Below are 17,826 nucleotides of genomic sequence, written 5' to 3' on the forward strand. Positions count from 1 at the left end.
ACTTTATTCTTAGTTTACATATTTAAAAAAATACTATACATTTTATAAGCTATATGTACAAAAACAAAAAAGTAATATAAAAATGTTTTGAAAAATATAATAAATTTTTTGATTTATATAACAATGAACAAAAAAAATGAATCCATCCTCAAGTCCGTTACAAATAAGATACATGAAAAATAGGTTTTTTTGTTTTCAAAGTTTTTTTTCTACATTGTATTAAAAACGTCAATATTAGTGATTGATTTATTTTCATACTTGATTTTTTGAAATATTTTTTTTTAACATTTGTATGACACAATTTTATTATTTGTTTAGGTAATAACTATTTTATAATTATTTGCAGCTGCGCCCCTAGAGGCCACGGGGGGGGGCAGTTGGAGTCCTCCTTCACTTTTCATATTAGTTTTTTTTTTAAAGTCTTTTTGAATTATCATAAACCTGCCCTAGACTGTAAAGAAGAACCATATAGGTTCAGTGATTAGCAGAGTCCAAAGTTTTACACCAATATTTTTCATTTACAAAAGGGTTTAATTTAGTTTATTATTTACAGAAGTGTATATTAATTACTTTCCAATGTCTTTCCAATCCCTAAAATGTTACAAAATTGCCAAAGATATTTTTATATACATAAATATCATCTACAATTTTGATTGTGATTTCATTATTGATATGATACTTATTGAAAATTTACTCATAAAAGGTATAAATTACAATATAATAATACTATACAATTAATAGATCACAGAAAAACAATTAGACATCAGAAACATTTTTAAGCCTACTGAAAATTTTACATAAGCCAAAAATGTTTAAGCTTTTTAATGTCATGTATACCTTGTAAAATTTAATATGTTTTTTATTCTACAGCCGACAAAACCGTTTTGTGACCGGAACAATCCTAAACCATAGTTTCTGGAGTCTTTCCTTCATTCATCTTTGTTCCATGGTAAATTCTGAAAAAATAAAGAATAGTTTTTTATATCTCACATCTTACTACATATAGATAGATATCTGCGGATATCAAATAAAAAATTGTAAAAAAGATTAAAGTTTTGCTAGGCCTGATGGGCCAAAGGCTCAGGATAACAAAACTAGTTTTGATTTTATGATTTTTGATTTAATATTCGTGGATAATTGTCTGTAACACGATGCTATACATGATCTTTAAGTATCACAGAGAACCGATTCTAATCCAGCGGATATTTAAGGGTAATGGAAAGGAATTCATAATCTTAGACTCAATACGTCTTAAAAATGATATAAAAACTAATCATGAAATTCACCAAACCTATTGAAATTATTTGCGCTTTCTTACCACCCTCCCTTTCTTTCAAATTAAAAAAATGCTTTGCCTCTATTTTAATTCGAATAATGCTCGATATGCACTTTCAGGGAAAACACCTATAAAAAGTTTACCTTTGTAAAAGAGCTTTAGTAACTGTTGGGTTCTTACTCTGATATCTATCCACCAGATCTTAACAAAAATTGTTCATTAGAAAGGAAATGTAGTTTACATAATTTTATGTAAGTAATATGATGACCGTCTGTCTGTTGCTTAAGATATCAGTAGGGAAGCTTCTATAGGTTAAAGGACGATTTGTAACTATTTTGGGGGAAGGAGAACCTCCACTTACATTTTCAAGAGAAAACATCCCAGGAAAAATAATCACCCTACAAAAATTTTCATACATTTTCCAAAATATAAAATATGGAAATAAATTGCAGGGCCTTCCCTGCTCAAGTGTCCCTAGAAGTCCTAAGGGAAGTTGCCACTAATCAAATGATAAAATGACTGTAAAAACAACGAACAAACCCTAGTTATAAAGTAGTTGCGCTACATTAAAAAATATCCATACCTTGAATGTTTTGCATAGTTTTATCTCTGAGTGTCTCTGGAGTGTCTGTACTAGTGGGTATAATAGGCTCCCCTAAAAAGAATGGTTAATCTATAACTTTAAATATACACCAAATATAACACATTTAACATCCTAATAGACTGTTTCTTATGTTGGAAGGGGACATTTGACTGTAAATTATACTGTTTTAAAAAATTTTCAAAATACACTAGATCATCCTTTTATTAAATCTTTATTGCTTGTTTAAAAATAGCATTGTTCAAACTTTTTAAATAGATAATTTGAAACTATCATTATTGAGTTCATATCATTGTCTTATTCTATAAGAACCTTGAACCTTACCTATATGAGTGATAAGCTTGACAGGGTAACCGCCCCAGATGGGGACAACAGGCAGGCGCATAGCTTCATATACATATCTCCAGACAAATGTAAAGCTTCTCATGTATGTGTAAGCCTTAAAGAAATTGTTAAATTTACGTTAAACTTTAATGTTTTAAAATAAGAATAACTGTAACTTTATCCCAAAATAAGAAAGGAAAATAGATAAAACAAGATAAATCTACTAAAATTGGTACTATGCTAGATACAACAACCCGTCTAGTATATAAAATTGCAACTAATTATTTTCTAGACCATCTGAGAACTTTTTTTATTACGGGATGCAAGAGGGGTGGGATTTCTCCCCTCCCCCTTTTTACTTACTTAAAATTGTCATTTTTCTAATGATTATTACTGTTAGCAGATGCACCCCTAGCTTCCAAGATGAAGAGTAAAAAGGAATAGCTTTTTTGTTTCTTTTTTTATGGAGGAAGAAGGGGTTCTTTTGAAAAAAAACAAGAACTTAATCTAAGGCAATATCAAAAACAATTTGAGATAACTACCTCTCTAATATTTTGTGTAAATACAGGTATGATAGGAACATTTGCTTCCAGGGCCACTTTTGCAAATCCAGCTCTTTTAGCCCAGATTATCTCATAGTTCTATAAAATAGGTATATTAGTCATATAAAATATCATAAAAAACAATTTTATATCTGTTTATCTTCATTTTTGTGTGTTTATCTATCTATCTAGGATGGGATGATTTAAATTCTCAGGCAGTTTTCCTCAAAGAGCCTTGTCAAGTAAAAAACTCCCTCTCCTTATTTTGAAATAAATTGACAAAAATTAGAGAATTGTTTATTGTTTTTGTTTTTTTACCTTAGGTAAGGTTAGTATAGGATATATTTTGTAGGTTATACAGTAGCCCTGCAGGGTTAGTGAACTGCAGGTAAAGGCCCGCAGGGTTTAGAACTCACAGTAGGTATTATTAGGCATAAAAAACGAACCCTTCCCCTAATTTATATACGATGAAAAATATCCAATATCTCTCTATCTTTAATCAGATAGGGAGGGGACATTGGATTGATATTGGCACCCAAATATTTAAAAACACGCCCACTGCCTTTTTTGGCCTAGGAACTTGTGGTAAATTTTAATAAATCCTGATCGGTGTTTTTCAAATCAATGTGAAAACCATCAATCTTAATCTATAAAAGGGTTGATTTTGTTAACATTATAGGGTGCCTTATAAGATACTTTTTCTATCTTTACCTCAGAGAAAATGGCCTCTCTGGAACCACCTGGGGAGACACCCAATAATTTTCCTTCTTTTAATAGTTTCACTGCTGTGTCCTTAATAATATATATAATCAGACAAAGTTTCTGGAGAAAAAATGTTTCAATCAAATATGAAAATAGTTAAGAAACATACGGACAAATATCAAATAAAGACTAAAATCGTATTTTAAGACTTGATGACAGGGATGATTTGCTTACAAAATGATATGTACTTAATTCTTCTAGGAATCAGTATTATAAAAAGATAAATAGAAAAAAAACGGTTTTAAAAAGTAATAAATAATTTAACCCCTTACAGTCGGGCCCCTTGCCGCACCTTAATCAGTCGGGGGGGGGGGCGTTCAACGCCCCCCCCCATATTATCTCAGTTCCTATTAGAGCTAGAGGGCAAATTTTTTTGTGCAAATCCCCTGTGTTATGATGAATTTCCGACCTTAAGTAAGTCAAGGTCAATTTTCGCTTCCTTCACCCTTTTATTTAACAACCTTTGTTTTTAGGTCCTTTACTTAAAATTTCATACGGCTGTAATTTTTTTATTTTTGAAGCTAGAATAAAATTTTTTTTTGCAGAAAATGTTTATCTTTATGAAAATTTTATATTCAAAGTATCAAAATATAATTTCAGCGGCCGCAGCTGTACTTGGCAGCTGCCAGCCGCCGCAGTCGGCGGCGGCGGATCTTTATGAAATTTTAATACATTATGTAGACATGTAAGATAAGCTTAAGTTTGAAATTTGAAGTCTCTAAGTCAAAAATTGCGGCCACAGGAGCCTTTTAAAGATTTCTGGAGACCTGGAGGATCAGGACCTGCAGGATCATACCTGGAACCTAAAATTGGCTTGAACACCTGTATTTAATATGAGGATGTACTACTAGAGGATATTTTAGTATTTTGGTAAGATAAAATGCTTTGTTTAAGTCAAAAAAAATATTTTTGCTCTTGACCTGGATGACCCTGCCAGGTTTGCTGGCATCCTGTGCCCGCCAGGATGGAGATATTCAAAAATTTCAACTCTCAGTTATGTCTCATACCAACACTTAAAAAGTCAAGCAGTTTGGGCTCTTTATCTTTTACACACAGAAAATGAGATAGAAAAAACCGGATGGGGTTAATTAAAAATGGACATACAAATAACATTCTGGTAATGATACCCATTAAATTGTACCAAACTGTGACATAAATCATCATCTCAAGCTTAAAATCAATTGAACACCAAGAAAAAAACACTTTAACTGACATTTTCAAATTGTAGAGTAACTTTGTATATAAAATCTTACAATCCTACCCTTCCTCCTGTGTTTAAGCCAAGCTTCTCAAAAAAGATTTCTCCGTAAGGAACTTTCTTCAACACTCTAAAAATAAAAAAAAAGATTATTTTAATATTGTTTTAGTGCAAAAACTTACAGTTAAATAAATTATAAAGCTTGGATTAAGAAAGGCTATCTCTGTATGTTCGTCCGTCAGTCAGCAACACTATTGTGGAAATGTGATTTTCTTAGCTGCTTTTCAAGATGGACGGTTAAATTTTTTATGAAGATTACATTTACCAATAAGCATATTGTATATAATTGTCTCTTTCTGTTGGTCTCACACTCGTGATATAAAAATAAAGATATAAAAACTAATTCAAAAAACATATTTAATGATATTCCTCCAATAAAATTATTCTTCATTTATGCATACTGAATATTTGCTCTCCAAATTAGTTTGTCCATATTTCCATGTACCGTTTTGGTGCTTTGCTTCTTATGGATATTGTCATCCTTGTTTTTTTCTAATGTAACATTATATTTATTTCATTTTTGTAAAGCTTTACTACTAGGCGCCTAAACCAATAGAGTTAAAATCTTACTTATCCACAATAGAGTTAATAGTTCTGTTGTCTCTAATCTGAATTTCAGCCAGAAGACCTATATAATCTGCAGGCATAGGACCATGGTACCATACTATCAAGGCACTACCTATAATAGACCAATATGATCAGCCGTTTATCTCTGATGACAGCCAGGTAAATAATATACCCCCCTTTAATCTTATTTTTGTGGACACCTTGCATGAATCAATACTAGATGTGTCTTTTCCTGATTTTTATCCAGCGGAAATATTCCTCACCTGAAACTGGAATATTTTCTAAACCGTTGAACTCTTGTCCGTGCCAAATTCTGAGGAAAATTTGCAGATTAATAAAACTCAAAGACAATGGACAAATTCCTATAAAATTTTCTCTGATTGCCTTGTACAGATATATAACGAAATATGCCTTAGAATTTTTATTTTATAAATTGGTCCATTATCAAAATAGTATCAATTGGTTATGTTTCAATTATCTTAGTGATTTCAATAATTTTATGCTGTTAAATTCTGAATTAATTTCACAGTTTCACATTAAATTTTAAGAGTTGTAAACTTGACGGCGAAATACTAAAATTATTACTTTAAACAAATCTTCATGAACATAGCTGCATATCTTGTTCCTAAAATATATTTAGATTATTTAAAATACAAAGTGGACGGATGTCTGTTCCACCTGATGAAGCTCTAAATCTCTGTAACTGCTCAACTGATAAAGCGTTACTTTTAAAATGTGGATATTTTTTATTTTTTTTTTTTTGGGGGGGGGGTATTTTTTATTTTTTGGGGGGTTGGGGGTCCCACCCCCCAAGAAAATAGTTATAAACCTTCCTGGGACCTATGAGAAGCTACCCTGTAAAGGAGAACCCGATTGGTTCATCGGTTAGCGAGATCCTTTGCTACAAACAGACAGACAAACAAACAGACATCATTCTTCTTTGTATAGATAACCCCAAAATTATACTGGTTCCCAAAGTCTTATAAACATGCTCTTTCATCCTTTGCCTCAAAAAACTTTGGGTACTTGTTGATCGATATGTTCAAACTAGCAGAGTATAAATTTTTAAACCAATAATTTAATCTTCATAAGAAGACTTTTATTTAGAATCATTTTGGATGTAAATCAATTGTCTTATCCCTCAAGATCCCTGAATCTTACCTAATTGCAAAGCTGTCTCCTCTGACCAATGGAACATTTTAGCAATGCTAATAAACAAGGAAATTATACCAGCAGAAAAAAAGGTTAAAACTGAAATAATAATATAAGGATTTTATAATATTAGGCTTCGCCCCTAGCCTCTAGGGGCTTTGCCCCAAGAGGTTTGATCAAACAAATTTTTCGGATTTTAGATTTAAAAAAGATAAATTTAAAAAAAAATTTTGGGGGGAAGATTTTTTTTATTGGGGGGGGTGGTATTTTTCATTTTTGAGGAGGTTGGGAGTGTTCCACCCCCCAAGAAAATAGTTATAAACCTTCCCGGGACCTATAAGAAGCTACCCTATAAAGGAGAACCCGATCGGTTCAGCGGTTAGCGAGATCCTTCGCTACAAACAAACAGACAAACAAACAAAGAGACAGAAAGACATCGTTCTCTACTTTGTATTATAGATAATCATATCCATGGATTGAGGAGACATTGGACTGTAAGTTACACTGGTAGCCAAAGTTTGTTATATCAATTGTTGAACCAAAAACTTTGGGTACCTTTATTGAATTTTGATGGATTGGTTGAGAACTATTAGAGTGCAAACTTTTCAACCAATAATTGTAATCTACAGAAAGGTTAATTTTGTAAATTGGAGAGGACAATAAGGAAAAATTTAATAAGCTGGATCTTTAAATCATTTCAAAGGTGCGCACCCCGATTTAGCGCACCATTGAAATGATTTAAAGATCCAGCTCAGTTTCCATTATAATGCTATTTATTACCCAATTATTCTCCAAAAAATTTAATAACTTTTTTTATTCGTTGGCTTAACAACTTTGGAGTCTTAGCTAAATTTTAATTGGTTGGTTTATTAAATTGAGTTTTGAAGCCTTTTAACCTCTAATTTTTTATTACAGGAGGGGTAATTTTGTGTTTCTTCATTACAAGAATTTATCGGCCATTGTCTTATACCTTTAGATCATTGAATATTATATATCCTAATATTTTCCTAAAAGTAGCCAGGGTCCACTCCAAAATAATGACAGTGCCAACAATTCCTGAAAAATAATGAAATCACTTTTTAAATTCCGTCGCTTTCACTCAAAGTGCCTTGTTGAGCATATACAATTTAAAAAAAACGAATTCTGGACAAGTTTAGATTTGATATTTTTATACTAAATTCCAAGGTAATACGACTTTTAAATAAAACATTTTTTTTTGGATCAAATCTCAGAAATCTGTCTAGTGTGGTTTTATAGACCACTGTTGTCCTTAGACACGTAAATGATAACGAAATATAGAGTAATAACTCGTTTAATACATTATTTAGAAGTTTTAACAAAAGTTCCGTTTAAAGACTTGATTAAAGAGATGCTTCACCTACCACATTATGTTAATGTTCTTAGGATTTTCTAATTCAAAATTTAAGACTTTATGATAAAAATTATAGATTTTTCACATGATTCATATGTAACTAGAAGAGCTATCTGTTCCAAACGGACGTACAGACAGATTAACCCTGAAAGTAGTAAAGCTTCGCTGTAAAATAAATTTACCTTTAATAAGTAAAGTATTAGGTAGGGTAAGAGGAAAATATTTAAAATTGTTTTTCCCACACATAACAATCTTCTTCGAATTTTATTTCTGTTCAAAATTTCAAAATAATTTTTTATAATCCCAGAGTATAAAGTAGTAAGAATATATGATGTGTTGGTATATGTCTTTAAATTTTCTTGACATTGCGGAATTTTCAAGGAGGGAGGGGACGTTGGAGGTTAAATTGTACTGGTACTTAATGCTATATAATAATGTTATTGTCTTAACCTCTTTTCGAGGAAGCTTTGTGTTTATCAAGTTCGAAATTAATTCCTTATCATTATCCTAAAACTAAGCGCAAATGTCGTCTTTCTTGGCTTTCCTTTCATAATGTGGCGCGGCATGGATTGTTTGTATATTTGGATGCGCACGTTCGTTACTTTTGAATGAGATATGAGTGTGTGAAGATTTCGGAGAACAAAATTGGGCCTATCATTGGTCTCATAGTGTGTGAACGACCCTAGTATACCAGGGATTTGAAACCATAAGAACTTAAGGTAGAATTTGTTAATTTTATTAGGAAGAATGGTGTATAGGACGATTATATGTAGTTTTAAAAAAAAAGGCTTTAGCCAGCTAAACATGTAACTTAATAATGATTAAAATATGTTTTAGTATTTTTTATGTGCCTTTATTTGTGCATTTAACAATGATTTATTAAACCAAATAATTTTCCTTTAAAGCCAAAGTTTCCAAAGATTCTTAACCGTAGAGAAAAATGATTTTAAAAAGCAATTAAGATTACGTGGTTATAAATAACTGGAATTATGAACTAATTGATTTTGTAATTTCAGGACTTTGAAATAATTTCATCAATAAATCTATATTCAAACCTGCTGTTGAAACTTGATGGTTCCTGGTATTGGGGGTTTGTATGTTCGCCAACAGATCTCGAGAACTTCCCGCTAATTCGGAAGTCACACTCAACCAAAGTGTCATGGTTGAGACAATTTCAAAGTATCTGATGAATAGGCGTTAGCATTCATCAAGAGATCAATAGCATCCAGTGAATTATTGATGCAATAAACTGTGACAATTTTTCTGTGAAATAAGTACCTAGTGAATCATTATGCCACTAACCAAAAAGCAGAAAATTGAGCGAGCTATCGCTATTGGCAGTAAAAGGCTAGAAGTGTTTGACGAACAGTTAAAAGTGTTTTATGACAATCTAAAAGCCTGCCAAAGTTTTAGTTCATGTGAAAATGTGAATGTAAAATCAATTCGTGACATTTTTAGTGAGGTCAAGGACCAATCTGACCTAATAAAAAGTCTAAAACCTGCCGTGGAGACTAGTGAGCTGCGCGAGTTCAAGCGTGATTTGGATGAAGCTAGTGAACAGAAAACTGTTGCAGATAAAGTTTATGCGTCGTTGGAGCAGTGTACAAAAATTCTGTACTGGCTTGACAATGATTCAGACGACGCGAGGTCAAGCACTGTCGCCAGGAACCTCGACGTCATTGAGAAGGTGAAGATGGACATGGGAGTGCTTAAAATTTCCGTGGAGTTGCGCCAAGAAGTACGTGATATGTACCGAAGGCTTAGAGAGATGGAACGTCGTTCATCTAATCTGGATGAGAGTGGGACACCTGCCATGCTCTCCAGAAGTATGTCTGCCGTGGATATTCGGAGTTCCAACCCGAAGTATGGGCGCTGGGACAACAGTTTGTTGCCGTCGTTCGACGGTACTGACACGGATTACCCAAACTTTAAACAGGTCTTTAAGGATCTATGCTCTGGTTATGGATTTGCTGACCAGAGGTTAAGTCTGATGTTGTGTATGGAGAAGGTGATAACCAACCCGGAACTACGCAAGCAAGTGTCAGCGATTAGAGATCATAATGAACAATGGTCGTTTCTGGATCAGATGTTTTTATCAAACACTCGCCGGTTCATGAGGATTTTAACTAAGCTGAACAAGATGAAACCTGTGGATAAACCTGTGGACGTGGTTAGCGCAATTGCTACCTTCAAGAGCATGATGCAGGAAGTAGAAACCATCGTTGGTACTGCAGCTAAGGATTACAACCACCTAACTCTTATTCATATTTTTAAAGACAAGTGCCCTGAAAATTTGAGAGACAAAATTATGATGGAGCTAGGTAGCATGAACCAACCAGACATCCAGAAGATTGTAGAACTGCTGGAGAGGACCAGGGGTGCCATGTTGGCCGGTGATATGTCCTATGACACTGGCGCCGGCAAGAGAAATCGTGACAGAGCTGCCGCCGCGCAAGTATCTGGCCGCAGCGACAATAAGAATGGAAAGGGTGGAAAGGACAAGGCTTCCAAGTGGAACAGTGCATGTCCTGTGGAGAGCTGCAAGGAGAAACACCCGATTTTCCGTTGCCTCACGTTCAAGAAGATGGATGTGGTTGACCGAAAGAAAGTTGTCCAGCAGAAGAAGTTATGTGAACTCTGCCTATGTGACGGCCATACTGCTGACAAGTGTAATAAATCGGATAAGCTTGGTGTTTGTGGTACCAATAATTGCGACAGATACCATTCCAGGTTACTCCATGAGGCCAGTGCTGGTGTGAATACAGTCTACAAGTCAAGTTCTGCACCCAGCCCCTGTACCTTCTTACTTCAGTTAGTTCCTGTTGTAGCACCTGGCGGCGGCACCTGCCACGCCACGGTAATGTTTGACTCTGGGGCAAATTTGCCACTTGTGTCTGAGAAGTTATCCAACAAGTTGAAGCTGAAATCTACCGGCAGATATACAACTATTTCTGTAGCTGATGGCAGTGAGTCTTCCTGCCGCAATGTTGTGTTTTATCTGAAGGATAGGGACGGCAATTTGAGGGAGTTTGAGGCAGCTGTCATGCCTACCCTCGGCGGGGCCAACGAGATGCGCTCGGTCCACCCCGAAACTGCCGCCGAGATATTTAAAATGCCGCCAGAAAGGTTTACATATATTAGTGGAGGCTTAGATATCATCATTGGAAATACACATCCTGACGTGTTTCCTTCAACCTACCAGAAAGTGGGCCAGTCTATGTTGTGGCGAACCATTTTTGGTAGTGGTTTTATCTGTACGAGTGCTGACGGTGGAGCTGGAGATCAAAAGTCGGTTTATAAGGCTGTCAGTGTCAGTGGAGGCACCTTGCCAGACTTTCTGACGTCTGAATCGTTTGGCGTACAGCCGCAGGCACTTTGTCCAGGATGTACTGCCTGTCAAGAGTGCAAGGCTATGGCCGACGGCACTACCTGGGACCAGCGTGAGAGGCAGAGGATAATTGAGGCAGGTTTAACACTAGACTTGCAGTCCAACAAGTGGACAGGTCAATATGCTTATATTGAAGATCCTCACACTTTACCCTACAATGAGAGTTTAGCCCGCAAAATTGCTGAAAAGGATCGTGCCAAGATGGTCAAAGAAGGTACCTATGGAATGTATGTGGAGGTGTTCAACGACGCCATAAAAAGAGGCGTATTTCAAAAGGCCACGCCTGAAGAATTGCAGTATGAAGGGCCTAAGTCTTGTTCATCAATAGTGGTTGCTTTCAAGGAGGATTCAAGTTCCACACCCATGAGATTGTGTGCAAATAGTTCTCTGACGTTCAAAGGTACCAGTTTTAATAACATAATGCTGGGAGGCCCGCCGCCAATGCAGAAGATTTTTTATCATTTGATGCTTTTCCGCGGTTACAAGGTTGGTATAACCGCGGATATTTCCAAGTTTTATAACTCCATCCTGGCCACAGAGTTCGACAGTCAGATGAAGAGAGTTTTATTTTCCCCGACGCCAGATGGTCCACTTGAAATTTACCTGACTAAAGTTGTGAATTTCGGCGAGTTGGCTGCGGGAAACTTGGCAGTTACAGCCCTGAAGTTGACGTCCCGCCTGTTCGGCGGAAAGAGTGAAGCAGAGGTCAAGGAGATGTATGGAGAGGGGCAGATAAACAGTAGTGAAATTGTTGCTAAACCTGAATTATGGAAGGAGCCACAAATACCTACCTACCCTGATGAGGAATTCAAGTTACCTCAGATTCCAGTTGCAGTCAAGCTTGAGAAGCACAGCTTCATAGATGACGTTATTTCGGGAGCAGGATCGAAGCCAGAAGCCAAGGAGATGATGAAAGAGGCCGACAGAATTATCGGCAAAGGTAGTTTTTCCTTCAAACAAGTCATTTATTCTGGAGATGATTGCCAACCTACCAAGGTTCTCGGGCTGATATGGAAGCCAGCCACCGATGTGTTGTCCATCGCCACAAGAGTCAACCAAGATGGTAAAGTCAAGGGAAAGAAGGTGAAAGAGGATGCTGATTTGTACAACCTCCAGGACGCCTTGGACGAGAATCTGACGAAGAAGATGGTCCACAGGTTCGCCGCCCAAACCTTCGACCCGATCGGGCTTTGCAGCCCTATTCTGTTGAGAATTAAACTTGTCCTGCGTAAAACATGTTTGCTGAATTTAGGCTGGCAAGATTTCATTCCAAAAAGTCTACGGGATGAACTTGTTAAGTCGCTGGAGGACAGAGCTGAGGTCGCTAAATTGGAGTTTGACCGTTGTGTGGTCCCGGATGAACCAACTGGCCTTCCATCCTTGATGATGTTTTCGGATGGGTCATCAGAGGCTTATGCATGTAATGCATATTTGAGGTGGCCAACTAGACAAGGATTTGAAACGTTTCTGCTAGCCACCAAGTCAAGAGTTGCGCCGGTCAAGTGTGAATCAATTCCACGCCTTGAATTGATGGGGTGCCAGATGTCCACAAGGTTGTCAAAGTCCATCAGAGATGCCCTGCCCTTTGATATTGTTAGAGTGATGTACTTTACTGATTCATCGTGTGTTTTATCACAAATAGTTTCCAACAGTGCTATGTTGAACACTTTTAATTCTCATCGCATTGGAGAAATTCAATCTGCAACCAACAAGGATGACTGGAGGTGGGTCCCGGGGACACACAACGTTGCAGATTTGGGCACCAGAAGCACCTGCAAGGTATCAGATTTGGGACCAGGTTCCAGGTACAGATTGGGCCCAGAATGGTTGCGCCAGGATGAAAGCGCGTGGCCGGTGAAAACTGCCAAAGAAGTCAAGCAGGTTTTACCCCCAGAGGAGTTGAATACCAAAATGGTTAAGTTATGTTCAATGAAAGTTGCCGGAGAAGCCGCTGAAGATGTCTTTAGGTTTAAGCACAGGAGATCATTTGGACAGGCCAAACGTATTATGGCAGCTGTCCTGCAAGTATCGAACACCTGGTTGAAGAAGCTAAAGAGCAGACAAGAAGGTGAGACTACAGCCGCTGGTAGTCATGTAGCAGCCGCAGATTCTGTGTACAAGCCGTCTTTGTACAATTTTATGGCGGCGGCGGAACTTTTCATTGTGTCACGAAGGCAAGAGGATGAGTGGATAAATGACGCTAAAGGCAATTATGCGTCATTGAATCCATTAGTGCATGAAGTATCATTGACCTGGCCTGTCGTTGGTCCCGGAGGAAATTATGTGACCAGGGAGATGAGGATTCTTAAAATGGTTGGTCGTGGAGAGCCCGTCATTGACGCCATTACTGGTGGCCGTAAAATGATATTTGAAGACATGCCAGGTTTAATAATTTTGGAGCCTGGTAATTGGTTAGCTGCTGTTTTTATGAGAGAAGCGCATGTTGAGCTTCACTCTGGAGTCCGTGGAACTTTAGCTGAGAGCCGCCGTTGGTGCTGGATTGTGAAGGCAAGGAGGTTGTCCATCATGGAGGTGAAGAAGTGTTGGCCCTGCAGTGTTGAGAGGGCTAAGGAATGTCGTACTACCATGAAGGATGTGTTACCTGACAAGTTGGTCCCGAGCAGGCCTTTTGAAGCTGTGCAAGTCGACCTGATGGGTCCGCTGGTTACGAGGAGAGCTGCCGCCAAAACGAGGAGTCAGACAGCAACGAAGAAGGTGTGGGTGTTCGTGGTGGTCTGCAGGTTCTCAGGGGTGTTATGGCTAGATGCCTTGGAAAAGTATGATACCAGCAGTATCCTGTTGTCCCTGCGCAAGTTGGAGGCTGTCCATTGTCTGCCGAAGATCATAGTAAGCGACATGGGCACACAATTATCCGGTGCTCGCAAGGTTTTAGAGCAGAAGTTGGGCAGCCAGGTAGAGTTTTCTTGGTCTCAGATCCCGGCCCGAGCCCACCATTTCATTGGGCAAGCTGAGAAAATGGTGGGATTAACCAAGAGATTGCTGTCCAAGAAGTTGGTGAATAGTTCTGTTAATTTCAACGAGCTCCTGGTGCTGTTGGCGGAGGTTAGCAAGTTGATGAATAGCAGACCATTGACGATAGAAGCTGCGAACGACGTGGAGAATTGGCGGCTGATTACCCCTGGCCAGCTGCTGGGAAATGTTGACCGCCAGCCGTTGTGCAATGTGGCGATGAAACCGGAGGACCAAATTTCCTCCAGGTTGAAGTTGTTAGAAGATTTGTCTGCCCAGTTTTGGACTGCCTACCGCCAGGAGATCCTGCCGAAGATATTACGGATGTCCAAGTGGAAGGATGAGATGGCGGAGCCACTAGCTGACGGAGATATAGTTCTGGTTACGAGTACCAATCCGCTGATGAGATGTTTGAGGATGGGCCGAGTGACGAGAATTGAGGATGGGAGAAAGACTGCAAGAGTCTTGTTCAGGCTGACAGATAAATCTCCCTTGGAAGAACGTGCTGTATCAGTCAGGCAGTTGTTAAAAATTATGATTAATAATTGATTCTTATTTTATGGAAATTGAGATTTTTTTTAGTAAAAAAGCCACATTTTTCATATGCCTATTTTTATGCCTAAAATAAGAATCAAATGAAATGCGATTAAACTTTATTCTATTTCATATGCTCAAATTTAATTTTATTGAGTTAAAATTCTTCTTAAAAGTACAATTCATTATAAAACTTACCTGAAAAGTTTACCAAAAAAGAATAAATGTGTCGAGGTTGCGTGATTCGATATTTATTCTAAGAAAAAAATCAAGTATTTTTAGCAGATTTTTTTAAAAATTATATATGAATTTCAATCAAGTAAAACATTTTTATTCAGATCAAGGAATGATTGAAAATTCATATTTAAAGTTTCATATTTTTTTACAAAGAAAAATTGATATTTTTTTTTATAATTCCGATGAAAATTCTAACGAAGATATTATTATTTTGCTATTCTTTAAGTATTAAAAAGTTTTATTGTTGATTAAGATATTACAGTTCTTATTCATTAGGTTTGAAAAACTTTCTGCCCAAGGATTTTGAAATATTTTTTCTTACTACTCTTTTTGATGCTTAACAAATTTAGTTTTAAGTACCTATAAATCTTAATTTTCTTGTCTAAGATTTATTTCGTTTTATTTTACCATTATTGTTTACATTTCAACCTGATTTCGTAGGTACTTATTGATTTATTTATAATGATTTATTACCTATTGATTATGAAATGATTATTATTTAGTATAGTTGTTATATTTACAACATCATGATTAATAGGATTATCTATTTTAGGATTTGTGTATGTGATCTTGTGATTGTCATGTGCATGGAATGTTGTATGGTACAAACCAATCCCCATCCTTCTATCCTAAAATGTGAGGTATTATGAGTCCTAGTGAGGAGTATAATATTGTGTATGCATTTCACGGGGTTTCATTTAGTTAGGAGCAAAATTGTCACGTTTTCGGGATGTGGCCATTCTCATGTGATTATGGTGAGTTGAGTTTAGTGAGAAATGTTGCTAGTGCTCAGCGCAAAAAAAACCTTGAATCTCGTTAAGGAAGTTAATTTGACTTTCAAACGGGGGGTGTGTCTTAACCTCTTTTCGAGGAAGCTTTGTGTTTATCAAGTTCGAAATTAATTCCTTATCATTATCCTAAAACTAAGCGCAAATGTCGTCTTTCTTGGCTTTCCTTTCATAATGTGGCGCGGCATGGATTGTTTGTATATTTGGATGCGCACGTTCGTTACTTTTGAATGAGATATGAGTGTGTGAAGATTTCGGAGAACAAAATTGGGCCTATCATTGGTCTCATAGTGTGTGAACGACCCTAGTATACCAGGGATTTGAAACCATAAGAACTTCAGGTAGAATTTGTTAATTTTATTAGGAAGAATGGTGTATAGGACGATTATATGTAGTTTTAAAAAAAAAGGCTTTAGCCAGCTAAACATGTAACTTAATAATGATTAAAATATGTTTTAGTATTTTTTATGTGCCTTTATTTGTGCATTTAACAATGATTTATTAAACCAAATAATTTTCCTTTAAAGCCAAAGTTTCCAAAGATTCTTAACCGTAGAGAAAAATGATTTTAAAAAGCAATTAAGATTACGTGGTTATAAATAACTGGAATTATGAACTAATTGATTTTGTAATTTCAGGACTTTGAAATAATTTCATCAATAAATCTATATTCAAACCTGCTGTTGAAACTTGATGGTTCCTGGTATTGGGGGTTTGTATGTTCGCCAACAGATCTCGAGAACTTCCCGCTAATTCGGAAGTCACACTCAACCAAAGTGTCATGGTTGAGACAGTTATCGTATTATTTGGCTCATAAACGTTAAGTACTCTCATTGGATCTTGGACAAAGTAGCTTCAGACAAAGTAGCTTAAGACAAAGTAACTTCGGACAAAGTAGCTTCAGGACATTTACTTAACAAAAGTAGCTTTCTAAGAAAAACAGTCTCCAATAGTAATAAAGGTCTTGGCCGCAGCGCTCGGCTCCCTGGCATGCCTAGCCGCGGGCGCTCGGCCCCCTAGCCTATAACCTAACCTAACCTATGTTAGCCTAAGGACATTTTTTAAAGAAAATATCTTCAATCTTCAATACGTACATAGGTGGTTTAGAATTGTTTTTCAATTTTTAAACGTGTTTTTACAACTTTTAGGTTAGGTTAGGTTAGGTTATAGGCTAGGAGGACGATCCCTCGCGTCTAGGCATGCCAGGGGGCCGAGCGCTGCGGCCATGACCTGTATTAACAGTGAAGGCTACTTTGTCCGGAAGCTACTTTGTCCTGAAGCTACTTTGTCCTGAAGCTTCTTTGTCCGAAGCTACTTTGTCCAAGATCCCTCTCATTGATATGTAATTAGTTGGTTACAAACTGGTAGTTTCTAAAAGTTTTAATCTGTAGAGAGGGTAAATTTGTTTCTCCTCAACGGGAATGGACATCAATTTATCGGCTATAGTCTTATTCCTCAAGACACCTGGCATTTTCTTCATTCCTTTTTTTAGAGAGGGGGGGGGGGAGTTTGGAGTTGCTATTTTTACTTGGGTAGATTTCTCTTGAAAGGGTGAGGGTACCTTCCCCTCCCCCCCCCCCAAAATAAAATAAAAAAAATAATAAACCTTCCTTGGAACTATGAAAATCTTCACTGTAAAAAGAACCTTATCGGTCAAGCAGTTAGCGAGTTCTTAAGCTACAGACGTACAGACTCGCACAGAGACAGGCAACATGTTTCTTTGTATAAACGGTTAACATCGAATCAAGCATAATATAATTTTAATTATTTTTGCCTAGTAACTCTCAAACAATCTGTAATACAAAACATTTTATATCTGAAAAGTAATACAATCAAAGATGACAACATCCATAAAAGCAAAAAAGTAAACGATCAGACTATTGAACATAACATGGCTTAATTCTGTATCAATTTATTCCAAATTTAAATAGGTATAGGATGCCTAACATGAACATTGAACATACTTACATTTTAGGACTAAATTATAGAGACGCATCGCTAAAAATACCGTACTTGAAATTAATTTTCCAAAAATCAAGAAAATAGGGTAAATAT

The 17,826-nt window shown here is 36.6% G+C and overlaps 2 protein-coding genes across 2 annotated transcripts in view; one reads left to right on the plus strand and one right to left on the minus strand.

Annotated features, from left to right (window-relative positions):
• Positions 1-17,826, plus strand: part of LOC145335507 (protein unc-13 homolog 4B-like) — a 122,719-nt gene that overhangs the window by 10,873 nt on the left and 94,020 nt on the right. The gene's annotated exons all lie outside the window — the stretch shown is intronic.
• LOC145335508 (DGAT1/2-independent enzyme synthesizing storage lipids-like) lies at positions 764-6,615 on the minus strand. The gene is made up of 11 exons (XM_080181289.1): positions 6,492-6,615; positions 5,916-5,955; positions 5,594-5,643; positions 5,334-5,442; positions 4,767-4,833; positions 3,455-3,535; positions 2,744-2,842; positions 2,202-2,316; positions 1,860-1,931; positions 1,420-1,477; positions 764-956 (listed from the first exon to the last, which is right to left on the minus strand). The coding sequence occupies exons 1-11, from the start codon at positions 6,526-6,528 to the stop codon at positions 902-904; spliced, it is 783 nt and encodes a 260-aa protein (XP_080037415.1). The 5' UTR covers positions 6,529-6,615; the 3' UTR covers positions 764-901.

This window comes from Acartia tonsa, chromosome 13 (genome assembly GCF_053477335.1).
Source record: "Acartia tonsa isolate MP-2025a chromosome 13, ASM5347733v1, whole genome shotgun sequence".
NCBI classification, from domain to species: domain Eukaryota; kingdom Metazoa; phylum Arthropoda; class Copepoda; order Calanoida; family Acartiidae; genus Acartia; species Acartia tonsa.

Excerpts from the sequence above, each read along its gene's own strand:
- LOC145335508 (XM_080181289.1), bottom strand. The coding sequence starts at position 6,528 with ATGTTCCATTGGTCAGAGGAGACAGCTTTGCAATTAG. Across the intron at positions 5,956-6,491 it reads GGAGACAGCTTTGCAATTAG|GAACAAGATATGCAGCTATG; the intron begins GTAAGATTCAGG and ends AATATATTTTAG. Across the intron at positions 1,932-2,201 it reads CAAGCTTATCACTCATATAG|GGGAGCCTATTATACCCACT; the intron begins GTAAGGTTCAAG and ends CATTCTTTTTAG.